Genomic DNA, 14,458 nt, shown 5'->3' with positions numbered 1-14,458 from the left:
GTAAAGATGGAACGTTTTAGTTCTTTTGTCCAGCTTAGAACTCACTGTTCATAGTGAAAACGAAGTCAGAGAAAAATCAGTAGAAGTGTGCTTTTCATATAAAGATCTTCAGTCTCTCCTTTCCCCATTCTTTCAGAAAGACATGCAAGTTCGTGTCAAACACTGCTAACGTTTGTCCTGTAATTACTTTTCTGGGCAATTTTTTCTATCGTCTAAGCATTTTTTTTCTGTAACATTCTTTTCCTTGACACTCAAATTCACATTAAACTAAGTGTCCTCTAAAGACACAGGGCAAACTCCCACTTAGCATTTTACATTTTCTTGTGAATAAAGCAGGTCGAAATTCCCCCCAAAAAACATACTGATGGTAGAGACACTACATGGCTGTGGGAAAGCAGGGATAGAGCCAGAAGTTAGAAGGTCAAGAGAAACAAAACCAAGTTGCTGGTAAGTCAGAGTGCTGCTTGCTAAGAACCTAAATAAAACCTAGACTGTCAAAAGAATATGGGCAACACCTCAACTTAGGACTACAGTTCGTGGATCCATTCTTTCCTCACAGCAGCAGGGACATGTAGCAGCAGGAAAGACAAATGGCTGAAAATATGCCTCCGTGGTCCCCACCCGAAAGGGAGATGACCCTTGGCAAGGGTCCAAACCCAACAAAACCAGGACTCCCTCCGCCTTCCTCACGGCAGCATTTCAGGGTTAACTGCTCAGTGAGTCAACAGCTCTGGTCCACTGAAATACGCGTCTCATATTTTATATTGCATGAATGTATTTGTACTTGTCCATTAGACTGACATGGATCCCCCCATCTCTCAAGCTGGTCTTTAAGGAAAAGAGGATGAAAAAGGAAAACTCCACCTGCTGGAGGCAATTTTCTGTGTTGTTATACTGAACCAGACACCAGAGACAACACCAACATTCAACCAAAAGGTAAAGGCTATAAAATTTGAACTAAAAAATAAAGAGAGTAACTTGTGCTTTGGTTTAAGATGAACCAAATGAATTTTATTCTACATGGAAGTAGTAAGAGTGAGCAGATAAAAAAAAAAAAAGACCGAGAAAATATACCCATGTTTTAGAAAGTTTGGGTGTTCTAAAACTAACTTTTTTCTCTTGTCCTCTGTTGCGACTCGTATTATATTGTCCTATCTATCATCCTGGCGTTCACTGGAACAGACATTTGTGTGTCTGCTCCCTCCCAACCCTCAAAAAAACCTTTCAAGGAAATTAGAGGCAAGATTTTTACAGTGGTAAAGTTTTAATTACAAAGCATTTATTTTCATTTTTTTAAAACGTAGCTGCATTTTACTAGTGTCTATTAGTGAGAAGAACTTCCTTAAGTTCACATTAGTTAACACATTATAAAGAAATAAGACTATTACTTTCTGTCTCCTAATCCCATTAAGCACAGTGTTTTCGAGATATAAATGAAATGAAATGGGACCAAATTATCGTTGCCTCTAAAAGTTAGCTGTAAGGTGACAGACAAAAAATCTGTTTTACGTGCAATTGTCAAGATGCGGGGCAACACAATATTAAAGCCTTGGGACTGAGAAAAGCTGACTTAAAATATTAGAGCCATGCTGTACGCACCATGATGAGGTAAACGAGGGTCTGGTCAAAATTTTAGTTTTTCTGCATTCCAGAGAACAACTGCACCATTTTTTTTTGTTACCAGAAAAAAAAAAAGGGAGGAAAGTTTAGCAGCTTTCTCTTGTGTCCCCTTGCAGGCACTCTGGCTGTCCCGGAACTGGCTGTCATGACCTAACCCCACTTCCTCCCTCCCTTTCTTTCCCCATGCACTGAAACCATGAGGAGCCCTTATATTTAAACTGAGAAAAAACAATCATTCACAGCATCTTCTGTACAGACATAATACCCCACGTATTCACTGATGGAAAAGTGGATACCTGGTTGTTCCCTTTCTGGGAGTCACCATTCCTTGTAAGAAATGCTTAGACTGTACCTTTTCTCCTGCAAAAACTGGAAGCAATTAGGACTTATCCCTTGGGCTTTGACTTCATCCCTCATGTGGGACAGCACTTCAAAGTGTGTAAAGAAATGCTGCATTTTTATGGATAGATAGTGTTTTATCTTGATAGTAACACCTTATTCAGGTGCAATATTTACATATAGAATCCAGTTTCTTCACTACACTTTTAGACTTTCCATCTCCAAGTCTGTGAGAGAAATTGTCAGTATCTCTGAACTTGGCAAGGAATGTCCTGATACCTGCAGGTGAAACTGAAGGTCTGTCTATACTTACAATCAAAACTCCCTCTGAACTCCATGCTAATATGCACCTTTGCCATGTACTGACATGTCATATATGGAAGAATTGATGGAAGTGGCATATTGAGTATAAAGATGGAAAGTCTGTTGACAAACCAGAAGATTAGTATCAATGTCCTCACTACCTCTAGCATTTGCAGGAAGAAAGGTACAAACTGCCCCAAACCAAACGAGATCTGGAAATTCAAAGTTATGTTTCTCAAAATGAATATAAAATTATGTAAAAATATACAGGCTCTAAGATACATAGTAAACTGGATTCTGTACCCTGGAATTCTTCCACCATGAATTAGTGAGTTGTCCATACTCTTCAGTGGCTAAAACACTTCTCAACACACACCTAATATAGTACATCCACAATCCAGTACCTCAGTTTGACACGGTTATTTTAAAAGATGCATACATTTTCACAACTATTAAAGTCAGTAATAGATAATAATCACATGATTTATTAAGCATCAAGGACCAGTTCTTTCAGTGAAAACAAGGTATAAGCACATGGCATATTGTGTTTAGGTAGTAAGTATTTATTAACATCCAAAAATTCCTGTGATATGTTTTGTATTCAAATCAACAGCACAATCTAAATACACATTTTTTCTAAACTACTAATGGATTTACATTACATTGACAATATGGATAATTTCAAAATTAATTGTATCTTAGAGTTCCTGCTGACTTACTGTAACTAATGGCTTGGAACTATCCTAATGTAGATCTAGATGGATAAGATATGCTTACTGTAAGTTTTTTTTTTAATTGACCTAGAAATATTCTTTTATCATTTTACAAAGATTTTACTTTTTTAACAGTAGCATTTAGCTTCCAAAATGATTTTTTCCCCTAATAACACCACTTAGTAGCTCATTTCAAAAGCTGCTAATAGGTATCAAAGTCAGGTCTCCCAGTAATACCTGGAGATTAAAACCAGTGCTTGAAGCAGAACTGCTACAATTGTAGTCATACCTTTATGTTTAATTTCATTTCATTTGCTTCATCGACGTCACTGCTTTTAACTAAAATGTTTTCCAGTTTTAGATCTCTGTGAACAATATCTGCCAAGAAAGAATATGAAACAAAATGTTATCAGTTGCAGTGAAGATTTTCTGACAGAAATGTTTTAAACTCTTTTGATCGAACAATTTCTTTGAGCAAGTCTAGAGTATTTTACTCTGAACTACTGGAAACCTAAAAAAAAGCATCTGTACGACTCCCTGGCTGTGATGGGAAAGATATTTCAAATCTGGATCAGATTTGTATCCACTCCTCCCCACAATCCTGTAATAATGGGAAAAGTTCACATTGCTTCAGTCTTAAATATCCGTTCATCTGCCATCTAACAAAAAGTAGGTTTTATGTTGTATGCTTATCAAATTTGCATGTATTTTCATAACTACAATTCATTTTCATATCCAAAAGCGCTAAGTGGTTTTGCCCTCTCAACAGCTACAGTGAACAGACAGCGCCCTAAACAAGGCACCATTCCATATACAAGGAACCCTCTATCTGTATGGAAAAAAGGTAGATGAAGGATTCTCCTACAAGTTATGCTGGAATACAAAGATGAATAATTTCTGTAGAAAAAAGTCCAGAAGTATTCACAATCCTTTAGTATAAGCCAACTCTAAATTTTTAGATGAACAGGTTAATTCTGTCATGATTGTGCAGAATTGTAGCACTTCCATGCAGTGGATGAAAATGCTTAAGTTTACCGAATCCTAAATGCAAGACAGGCTACTAAAAAGTCTCAAAAGCACTCCACTTCTGCTTTTTTTCCCTCCTGCAATAGACTATATACTTAACTACTAAAAGAAATTAATTTTATAATGCAAAGCAGTTACACATTAAGAAATAATAAGACATGTTATTATCCAATAGCTGGTACAGAAAGAGAAATAGAAGAAAATGGTAGTAGTTATTACAATTATACGAAAAATAAAGTTTTTAAAAAGCATTTGTGTAGTATATTTTACTTCTTCTTTACTGGAATATCTTTATACTGTGAAATAAGTAATAGATAAGAATAGCAATCTGTAACTGTTGTGGAATGTACGGACACTCGAAACTGATGAACATAGGGGAGAGACAGAGGAACTTAATTACCTTTTTTATGAAGATATGCTATTGCTGAAGCAAGACTCTGAATGATGTGCCTTGTCTCATTTTCTGTAAAGTGTCCTTTACTATAAAGAATTTTTTTAAGTTCTCCATCCTCACACAGCTCCATTACAAGATACATCCGCTAATGTTAATAAAGAGACAAAGTAATGACTTTCTTATTTCTGAGTTTAGTATTTCTTTTAAGGTAATAAAAACACATACAACTGCAGTGCTCCAGATGCAGTGATGACCCAGAACCACAATGCACTTAGGATTTTATGAATACAAGGCAAAAAGACAATTACTCTGCCCCAAATATTACCAACGTTTGGAGTACTACAACAAACTCTCAAGGTTTCAAAACACATACATTTAAAAAACATATAAAAATACTACAGATTTCAAGATATGGATTAAATACGGATTTAGCATAAAACCATTTCCGTTCCATTCAATTTCATCATCGATGACTTCCACAGAAAGCCTAAGAAAGTACCAATGATTGAAAAGATAAAATACAACTTCTCAGCAACTAGGAATAAAAACTACAATATGCTACTCAGATTTCTGACCAATTCAATACTGCAAGATAAAATACATGCTAACAACAAATACTAGTTTACATTTGCTACTGCAATACTTATCATATGATGAAATCATTATAATGTCCTGAGATCTTTTCCATTCAACTCAGCAATAACCTTTTCAAACAATGATATGGTAAGTGAAAGACAAAATACCAATAATTTAATCTCAAAAACAACATTTTCATCATTCTTTGGCTAATTATTTCTGAAATAACAGGCAAATAAAAAATGGAAAGTCTGCCTCTGGATTGATGTTTCCCCTAATGACACACAATAGGGTGACTTCCTTATACAAGCTAACACAAACAAGCAGAGTAAAGAAAAAAAGACTCTCAATGTAACAGTATTTAATTATTGTTGAAATGGTTCTGAAAGAACAGAAGAAAAAACTAAGCTGAGAACTCAAAGAAGGAAAAAATTAAAGCCTAGACTATAGTAACTATCTCCGCCTATCAGACACTTGCAAACAAAGCAAGCTTAGTCAGGTATTTCCCATGATGTAAACTGGTTTTGTCCTCTGTTTAACTACCAGTTTAAACTTCTGGCAGCAGGGGCTTAGAAAGAATTTAAAGGAAAATAAAATATAAACATTTCCACTATCTTTTGGTCAAGAGTTGTAAGATTTGTCCCGTATGACAATATTGTTAAATACGATGTGTGATGAGGAGTTACTTTGGAACAGAGATCATTTGTTTGTTTGTTTTTCACTCTCCCAACACTGGTACTAATACTAGGTGTTGCAATTAATGAAATCTTACCTTTGGGGTCTCAAACACCTCTTCTAAGTGTATTATATGGTCATGGTTCACTCTCTTTAAGATGCTCACCTCTCGTTCAAGTAATTTCATAGCAGAGCTTCCAGCCTTAGTTATTTATGGGAAATACATTTTACAGACATCTTAATATTCATTTTCAAACAACAGCAATTTCTTTTAAAAAAAAGTGATAGGATATATTTTTAAAAATTACATTTCAAAACATCACTACAAAGTAATTCCTACTGTATTTCAGGATTGCTTCCATTAATCCAGTAAATTTGGCCTCTAACATCTTACAGTTTCAAATATGCAATTCTGCGAAATGTCTTGAAAGCCTTTAGGCTGAAAGAGTATCTATGCATACAACCACAAGCATTTTCACACTATCCAAATACACCATGTGCCTACGAAACAAAAATGAGAATGACTTTACTTAAAGAATAGGTGATATTTAATGTGCATTTAAAAATCAACAAAAAATAAAGTTGATGGGGCAAGAGAGTTAAACAAAATGTAATTATTCATACTGAAAGCTGGCTAGCTCAGTGGAGCTGATATTCCATAATCCATAATCTCATGAATATATAAACAATACAAATGAGCAGGAAAATTATTTTACAGAGCACCAAGCATTCCTGTACCCTTCAAGAACATGATGGATTTGGTTTGGTATCAATGAGATGAAAGAATTTAATCTACCCTTCATGACAGTATCCCGTTTAAACACAATTGGGTCCAATATTACCATGGCTGTCATGTGATGACAGGGACTGAAGTACAGTATTTTTCTAACTTGTTTAAGAACCCAAAATTTAAAAGAAATTATTATTGCCAATTTAACAGTTTGCAAATTTTAAAATATCAAGAGTAGCAAAATAATGTATCTGAATTGTTCACTTCATAAAGAGCCAGTTTCAGGATTCATCATGCATGCTTGAAATATTAAGCGTAAAGTTATACCCCTGTGTTCATACTGACTTCTGACTATAAACCTTCATATTCCTGATTTATCCCTTGTTTTCTAAAAATTAAAAGAGAAACTTACAAAATAGAAACCTGTCAATTGAATTTATTCTTCAATCATACTTGGTTAGTTTAGAATCTAACTTGCAAACTTCTTTTCAATTATTTTTTTCATGAAGACATAAGAACCCTAACTTACTTGGTTAGACTAAATACTTTGAGTATCTTAAAAACTGATACTGCTTCTAGTTTCTGCTACAGGGACGATGTGGAACACACAGTTAGAGTAGTACCTGAAAAATGAGAATACATATCTACATAGGTCAAAAGAGAAATTCTGGATCTAATATGACATCATGGTGCTCAGAGATTGGAAAAAAAAGAAAGCTAAGGAAGATTTTAAAATAAATCACCCATCTACATGCTATTTACCTTTTTTCTGTTCACTTTTTTAATGGCCCATTTTTTGCCAGTGTCTTTGTGTTTCACTTCAATTACCACCCCAAAGCTGCCTTGTCCTAGTTTCCTTCCAAAGGAATAGATTTCCTAAAGAAACAAGAGAAAGATAAAAAAAGTGCAGCTTTAAAAAAGTTTTAATAAATTAAATTTATTAGCCAAGAACTTATAGCTTATACAACTAGACTTTCCAATTCAATGTTTAAAAGAAGTCTGTAGTAGGAGAGAGGCAGTCCGATCGTTCAGTGAAAATACTGACAGGTTTTTATACTGAATATTTCTTCCAGCCTTCATGCATTCTTGTTGTAAGATCTAAGACCAGCAACTGGTAAAGTTTAGTATGAGTTTTCTATCTGACTTTCCAAAGCACCATGAACTGTAACTGTGCTGTTATACTGTGTGTAACCACAGTCCCAAAGAAATAACATGCAAGGGGCAATTTTGAAATATTAAGAACAACATGGCCAGCATACCAAGAAATTGCTAGCACAGATGGTGACAGTTTAGATTTAGGACAGCAACAAGAGCCTAAACATGACTTCTGAAACAAAAAACTTGTCAGTCCTAATTTGTGGTAAGATTGGAGTTCACAAGTCTGCTTATCTGTGCTCAGCGAACGCCTGCGCACACAGCATGTCGACCACAGCTCAGTGCCGACCGGAATTGCTGCAAGGCCCTGCCACTGGTCCTAGATCCCTGTCAGGGTTACCTGGAACCCCTTACTCCATTACCTGCCCCACCACAACTACCTCACCCATCAGGATGACCTCATCGCATCCAATTACATCACCCTGTCCACAGTGACTCTCCCTGTCAAAGTTACGGTGCCCCTGTTGCAACCACCTCCCCGTCACAACAACAACGCCCCTGTCGCGACTACCTTGACCCGTTGTGATTACAACACCTGTGTTGTGCTCCCTTGGCCCCACCGTGACCACAGCATCCCTGCTGCGGTACCATCAGCCCTGCTGTGATTATACCACTTCTGTCACGATTACAACAGTCCTGCTGTGATTACTTCTTCTGTCATAACCTCATCAACTCTGTCACGATTGCTTAGACCTCCACGGCAATCAGCCTGCGACTGCCTGGGCAGCCCTGTCGTGTGCTACCCACAAATACCTCCCTTTACTTTCTAGGAAATGCCCGCAGCCTCTCGGGGAAATCCTCCTCTGCTTCCTGAGAGTTTCCCATGTGCTTCCTAGGAACTCTCCCATGGCTCTCCACAAACATCACAGTTGCTTCCCAGGAGTTCACCCCGCTACCTTCCAGGAATACCCTTCTACTTTCTAGGAATTAACCCTCAGCTTTCTAGGAAATTTTCCCTCTGGGAATTTTCCACATGCTTTCTAGGCATCCCTGCTTTGCTTTCCAGGAATTTCTCACTTGCTTTCTGGGAAGTCACACTCCAGCTTTCTAGGAATTTCCAACATATTTTCTAGGAAATCCCCCTGTAGCTTTCTAAGGCTTCTCTTAGTGTTTTCTAGGAAAAGCCCACTTGCTTTGTAGTAATTCCCTCTCTGCTTTCCAGGCTCCCCTCCCGCTTTGAGAAAATCTGTCTTGCACTTTGAAGGAATTCTCCCTGCGCTTTCCAAGAATACCCCCTTAGCTTTCTAGGAAATCCTCCTCTTTCATAGGAAATTTCACCCCTCTGCTTTAAAGGAATTTCTTACGTGCTTTCTAGAAACTCTCCCTTCTGCTTTCTAGGAAATTATCCCATCTGCTTTCTAGGATTTCGCACTATGCTTTCCAAGAAATCGCCCCATAACTTTCCAGGAATTAACCATGTGTTTCTAGGAATTACCTCTGCTCTCTAGAGAGTGTCCATATGCTTTCTAGGAAATCCCAACTCTGCTTTTCAGGAATTTCCTGTTTCTACGTATTTCCCAGGTGCTTTCAAGGAAACCCCACTTCTACTTTCTGGAATTTTCTATATACTTTCTAGGAAGCCTTCCCTCTGCTTTCTAAACATTCTCCCCTTCCATTTCTAAAAAACATCTCATGTGTTTTCTAGGAATCCCCCCTTTGCTTTCCAGGAATTTCGCACCTGCGTTTAGGAAACCCCCTTTTCCTTTCTGGGACTTTCCCCTGCTGCTCTCTAGGAATTCCTTCCTTCTGCTTTGCAGAAAATATTCCACACTGCAGAAAATTCCCCTCCCCTCCCCCCCGCCCCAACTTCTGCTTTCCAGGAAACTGACTTTCTGCTTTCCACAAATCCTTTCCTTTGCTTTTCATGGACTTCTCCCCGTGCTTTCCAGGAAAGCCCTCTCTGCTTTCTGGACATTTACCTCGATGGAAACCATCCAAACACCCTCCCAGCTGATACAGGGCTACCACCTCATTCCCCTGCATGTATCTTCTTTCTCTACCAAGAAATGTTTAGGACTGGGTGGACTGAGGGTGTCTCAGGTATTCACCTATTTGCCAAGGACTTCTGGCAGCCTAAAAATTCCTATGGGGGAGCCCACGCTAATGAGGAACTATGAAACCCACAGTCCATTAGTATCTATTACAGTCAGAAATTCAACATACCTGAATAGCAGCTCCATCACTTATTCGTGTATGAGGAATTCTGACTTCTGCACTATGGCTGCAAGTTGCTTGTGTGAATATTTTTCTGTAAGGTTCTCTTAGCTCCAATTTTGGCATCTTTACAGAAAAAGGAAGGACTATTAAAATGCACTATTTCAAAAATTCTTACATTGTTTCAGATGCATCAAAATCCAATCCATGGTAAGGTGTGCAACATATAATAGTGCAGACTAAATATGGAACAAGATGTAAAATACATGGGTTTTAATCAACTGCTTAATTTCATGTAAGCCCAAAACAAATAGAAAGCTGTGAAAGATTTAAAAAAAACCCTATTCCGTAATTCTGTAAGAAACAAGAATTTTTTTTTATCTTTAGCAGAGCTTTGCTGCCTCTATTCAGTGGTCCATATTCTACCTCAGTGTAAATTGGATGTATTGCGTTATGGCCAAATGAAATGACTTGGTCACAGGATGAATTAGAAATGAAGTGACTTATTTAAGGCTAATAATTACATTTGTCAAAGCAGCAGATTTCTATATAGCTAATTCAACTAATATGTTAAAAGTGTTGCCAATATATTTTATAAATAGTCCACATTCAATTTTAATAGCATAGTGTCAGTTCTATCCTACATTGTTAAGTTTTCTTCAAAAGATATGTAAAAGAAATCATGACACCTACATTCCTAGAAATTTCATTTTTCAGTAACTATACATCACTTTCTGGAATGGCTGAATACAGAGAACACCAATAAAACCCATTTAAAACTAATGCAAAAATTTTAATTGTATTTTTTACATGCTCCAAAAAGCAGAACATTTATGAACAAAATCTGAGACACCTTAGTAGTGTCAACTGTATTATTAACTTACTTAAAGTTAAGCATATATTCAAGTATCCAAAATTTTATTGGTTGCAAGTGTTTTGCTAAACATGACAATTCACCTTTAGCAGAGGTACTAAAAAGGCTGAGAAGGGAATAGGAGGGAGAAGCAAACTCTTAAATTGCAGTAGGCAATGGAATAATCTGAAGAAGATGGAAATCAAATACAGAAAAAGGCTTGCCTTATCCACTGCCAAACAAATACCCACTGACTTCTCTGGTCAACTTGGGATAACGACTCTGCCGGGAATTCAGAGATGGTGAGTTTAGACAGACAGTATGTAAGTGCTAGTGATAAATAAAACCAAAAAAAAGCTTCTGCGATGCCTACGGGAAGTCACAAACTTTGTCTGTAATTGAGGATTTGCATATTAAAAACTGTTCTAAATAAATTGGTGTTCCATGAACGTAATACTGAACACAAGTTGGTTTTTGCTTTTTTTTTTTTTCTACAAAAAAGAGTGCTATTTTAACCGAATCTCCCACACATGTCCATGTAACTCCTACCAGATCTAAAAGTGGGTACTGTCCAGATGCCAGCAGCCAAACAGCCAACTAGAAAGCTACCACATGTTCAATTCCTAGGATGAGCAGGGGTGACTATCCAATAAAATGTGATACTTCCCTTGCAGTAGCAACAAATATCTATGTCTCTAACTTCTTTGTTAAGACTTTTCTTACTTCATTCTCCTATTAACCACATTTTTCATATAACTCACAAAAACAAATAATTGGTTATATATTCAGATATTACTAATTTAGGATAACAGTCACTTTGTATCCATGTATTTAGAAACGCCATCTGAAAGGGGACCCATTTACATTAATATCCCAAATGGAGGATTTTAGTCTGAAATTTCAGCTTAAGTGTTTTTTCCAATTTATTCTTTTCAGTTGTATATATAATACAAACTCCTCCAACAAAAGCTTTTAAAGGCTCCAACTGTAAAATTTTAGAGCCTATAATATTAAAGAGAAGATTACGATATGAGATGAACATGTCTCCAATCAATGCATTAACTACTGCAGGAATGATACGAAAATAGACTCCATACATCAATAAGAACGGACTACAGAGACATTAAAGACAATTGACTTTAAATCCAACTTGTGTCTGAGTTTTTTCACCTACTCTTATTGTAGTGTAGTGTTACTATTTACACAGTATCATATAGCTGAAGAGCATCATGTCTGAAAGACATCAGGGGGTATAGTGGGTGGTAGGAAAAAGAAAATTGCCCACCACATCCAAAATCTGACTCTTAAATCAAAAGCTTGGTTTTGAAAATGTGATGAACACACATATTTCATTAACTTGAATTGAAGGTGTGCATTCCCAGTATATCTAACAACCAGGCTAGTTGTATTTAAAATATTATTCAACGAAGGTATTAGGCCTATGACCTCGTAGTTCAGTTCTCTATGGCTTGAGTCAACAAATAATCCAAATTCAGAAAACATAGCACATGTATTCATTGAATTTGGGACTGACTAACCTCTGGGTATCACCTGATTATTTCTGATGTAGATTTAACAATCTTGCTTACTTCTTTAACTTTCAGTTTTGCCTGTACGGTTAGCCAGACTTACTTCCTTAGGCTAATTTATAACTTTATGGCCTATAAGCATAATCTAACATACATTAGGCTATTGCTAACTGGTCTCCTACAGGACTAAAGAGCCCTTTAGAGTACACATTTCTTCATCAGCTGACACAGTGGTAAAAATACATTTTGGGCTTATAGACAAACCTTCTGAATGAATAACAGCTTAAGAATTAAGATGTGATACCATCACATGAATATCACCAGAAACCATTACACCACCTCAAAACATTATTTAATTCATGCCATTTCATATATCACCTTGAGGTAAAACAATAATGCTTTATGTCTCTAAAACGAAAGAGTTTTTAAAAGTTTGATATTTTAAGTTAATTTGTTGAACACATCTTCTAATGAATAGACTGTTTTAAACAGTTAATATTTCTGCTGTAGAATTTGTGTCCTACACAGCTGTTGTAATTACCACTCTGTGCCTTCTGGAATTTCTAGGGAACAAGTGCTTTCTATAACCACTGAAAATAAGGTCAAGTTCTCATTAGGTGCAAGAGTTCAAAAAAACATCCTCTATGAAAGAGAATTCACATAGCCATCCCTATTACATACTTCTTAAAAGGGTTCCTTGGGAAATCACTTTTCATCCTCACTTTACAGAGAAATGAGCATCAACAACTGTAGATTATGAAGGAATACCTACTCTTGAATACAAACCTCATAAATAAACAGGAGAACATGGCAGGTCCCATTCCAACTTGCTTACCTCCTCCATAGAAACTGATTCTTTCAACAGGGGAGGCAATGAGGCATCCAGGGGGGCTGTGCTGTCACTGGCTGCTTGCTCAGACGTCTCTGGTAACACACCCCCAGAACACACGGGATTTTGGTTGCAATGGGGGCAAACACCCATGACATTGCTTGGTTGAAATGAGGCAAAGCACAAGGAACATGTTACGGTCTTCCCTTGACTGCTTTCAGCCATCTGTTCAGTCTTATATATGCTCCGTCCAAATTAAATAATAACCCAGAGATTGGCAGGAATGTGTCCAGTGCTTGAGGAAACAAAATAAAACCTAAGCGGTGCTGGTAGAAGAAAAAGCCTTGAATCCTAACTACAACTGTCTGCCGCTCTGATGAGGAAACAGATTTGGGTAACACAGCATACCAGTTTGAACAGCCGATCTACAAAAAGAAAAAATGTGGTCAAACACTATACTTCAGCTTGTCTATCTACAGATTACCGGTGGCATTCAGACACAGGAAAAAATATTATTTTTTCCACCTGACAGTACAAAACTGTAACAGATTTTTCCTTCAAAGTAAATGCGATGTAACACATTTTTGGAGGATTTCAAAATAGTTCCTTAAACCTGGGAAGCTGTCAATTTGGAGCGTCAAATAAAAATGAACTTTTGCTTCTAACTGGTACCATGTGAGAACATAATTCAAGACTACTGCCAAGATGGTGATACTGAAAGCAAGTATTTCTGGGTACTCTTGTAATTCCACTGGAGAGCTATTAGTTTGGACATGATTCCTCAAAGTCTACTTTTCTCAAAAAAGGAGCTGCAAAATGCTCAAAGGGGGTTAAAAACACTAAAAAGGCATGCTTATCTAAACATTTTCAGGCAGGAAGGCCAGGGCTCAACTCCTCCAAGCTGGAGGACTGAGACGAGGTAATACCTGAAAGTATTAGGGGATTAGTTAGGGGACTATAAGCTACCTTTAATTCTTGGAATACCATCAAGTTGAAGGTGTCCAACTAAGACGGAGGAGTTCTGCATATTCTTGTATGCCAGAGGGTTAACGCTAGTGAGGAGCTGAAAACTACCTGTAACTGCTGACACTGCTTCACTTCCTTCAGGACAGGGAAATGAGCACTTGCACTTGTGGTCATCAAATACGGAGCTCTTACTCCTCATGCTGAAGCAGCTGAGGAGCTGCTGCCCTGCCCAGAGAAATGCCAACAGTTATGAAAGGAAGCATCCCTTGTCTCAGGCAATTTGGGGTTTAAACCGCTGAAGACTATAAGGGAGATGGCATTTTAGAGACTGACAGAGACGAATGAGCTAAAAGAAGCATACAAGTTTCAAGAAAATAGATAAGATTGCCTTAAGTTGAGAGTGTACAGCCTCTGTTTCTGCAGAAAGCAAGCACCAAATTTTCAGTATGCATTTTGCAATATATCCTCCACTCTATTACTGCTTATGCACCCCAGAGAAAAGATAATGTCATTTGTATATCTTTAAGTCTTTGATTCCTCCCTACCCTCTCACTTCCCAAATCTCAAACTTTTCTTTTTGAATGACAGATGGCTTA

At 37.2% G+C, this 14,458-nt stretch overlaps 1 protein-coding gene across 7 annotated transcripts in view; it reads right to left on the bottom strand.

Moving 5' to 3' along the window:
- STK33 (serine/threonine kinase 33) overlaps positions 1-14,458 on the bottom strand; it is a 77,091-nt gene that overhangs the window by 23,557 nt on the left and 39,076 nt on the right. For 6 of the 7 annotated variants that reach the window (XR_010389499.1, XM_064513051.1, XM_064513055.1 and 3 more), the window contains 7 exons: positions 13,971-14,087; positions 12,903-13,321; positions 9,695-9,811; positions 7,139-7,252; positions 5,744-5,848; positions 4,402-4,540; positions 3,265-3,353 (listed from right to left, as the gene is read on the bottom strand). Coding sequence is in view for 6 of the 7 variants with exons in the window: in XM_064513051.1 (XP_064369121.1) it covers positions 3,265-3,353; positions 4,402-4,540; positions 5,744-5,848; positions 7,139-7,252; positions 9,695-9,811; positions 12,903-13,121 (783 nt within the window). In the remaining variant the exon portion in view is untranslated. Of the gene's footprint in view, positions 1-3,264; positions 3,354-4,401; positions 4,541-5,743; positions 5,849-7,138; positions 7,253-9,694; positions 9,812-12,853; positions 13,322-13,970; positions 14,088-14,458 lie in introns of all 7 variants that reach the window. The other variant, XM_064513056.1, reaches the window with a different exon arrangement.

This window comes from Dromaius novaehollandiae, chromosome 5, assembly GCF_036370855.1.
Source record: "Dromaius novaehollandiae isolate bDroNov1 chromosome 5, bDroNov1.hap1, whole genome shotgun sequence".
NCBI lineage: Eukaryota > Metazoa > Chordata > Aves > Casuariiformes > Dromaiidae > Dromaius > Dromaius novaehollandiae.
This window is presented reverse-complemented; position numbering and strand designations above follow the sequence as displayed.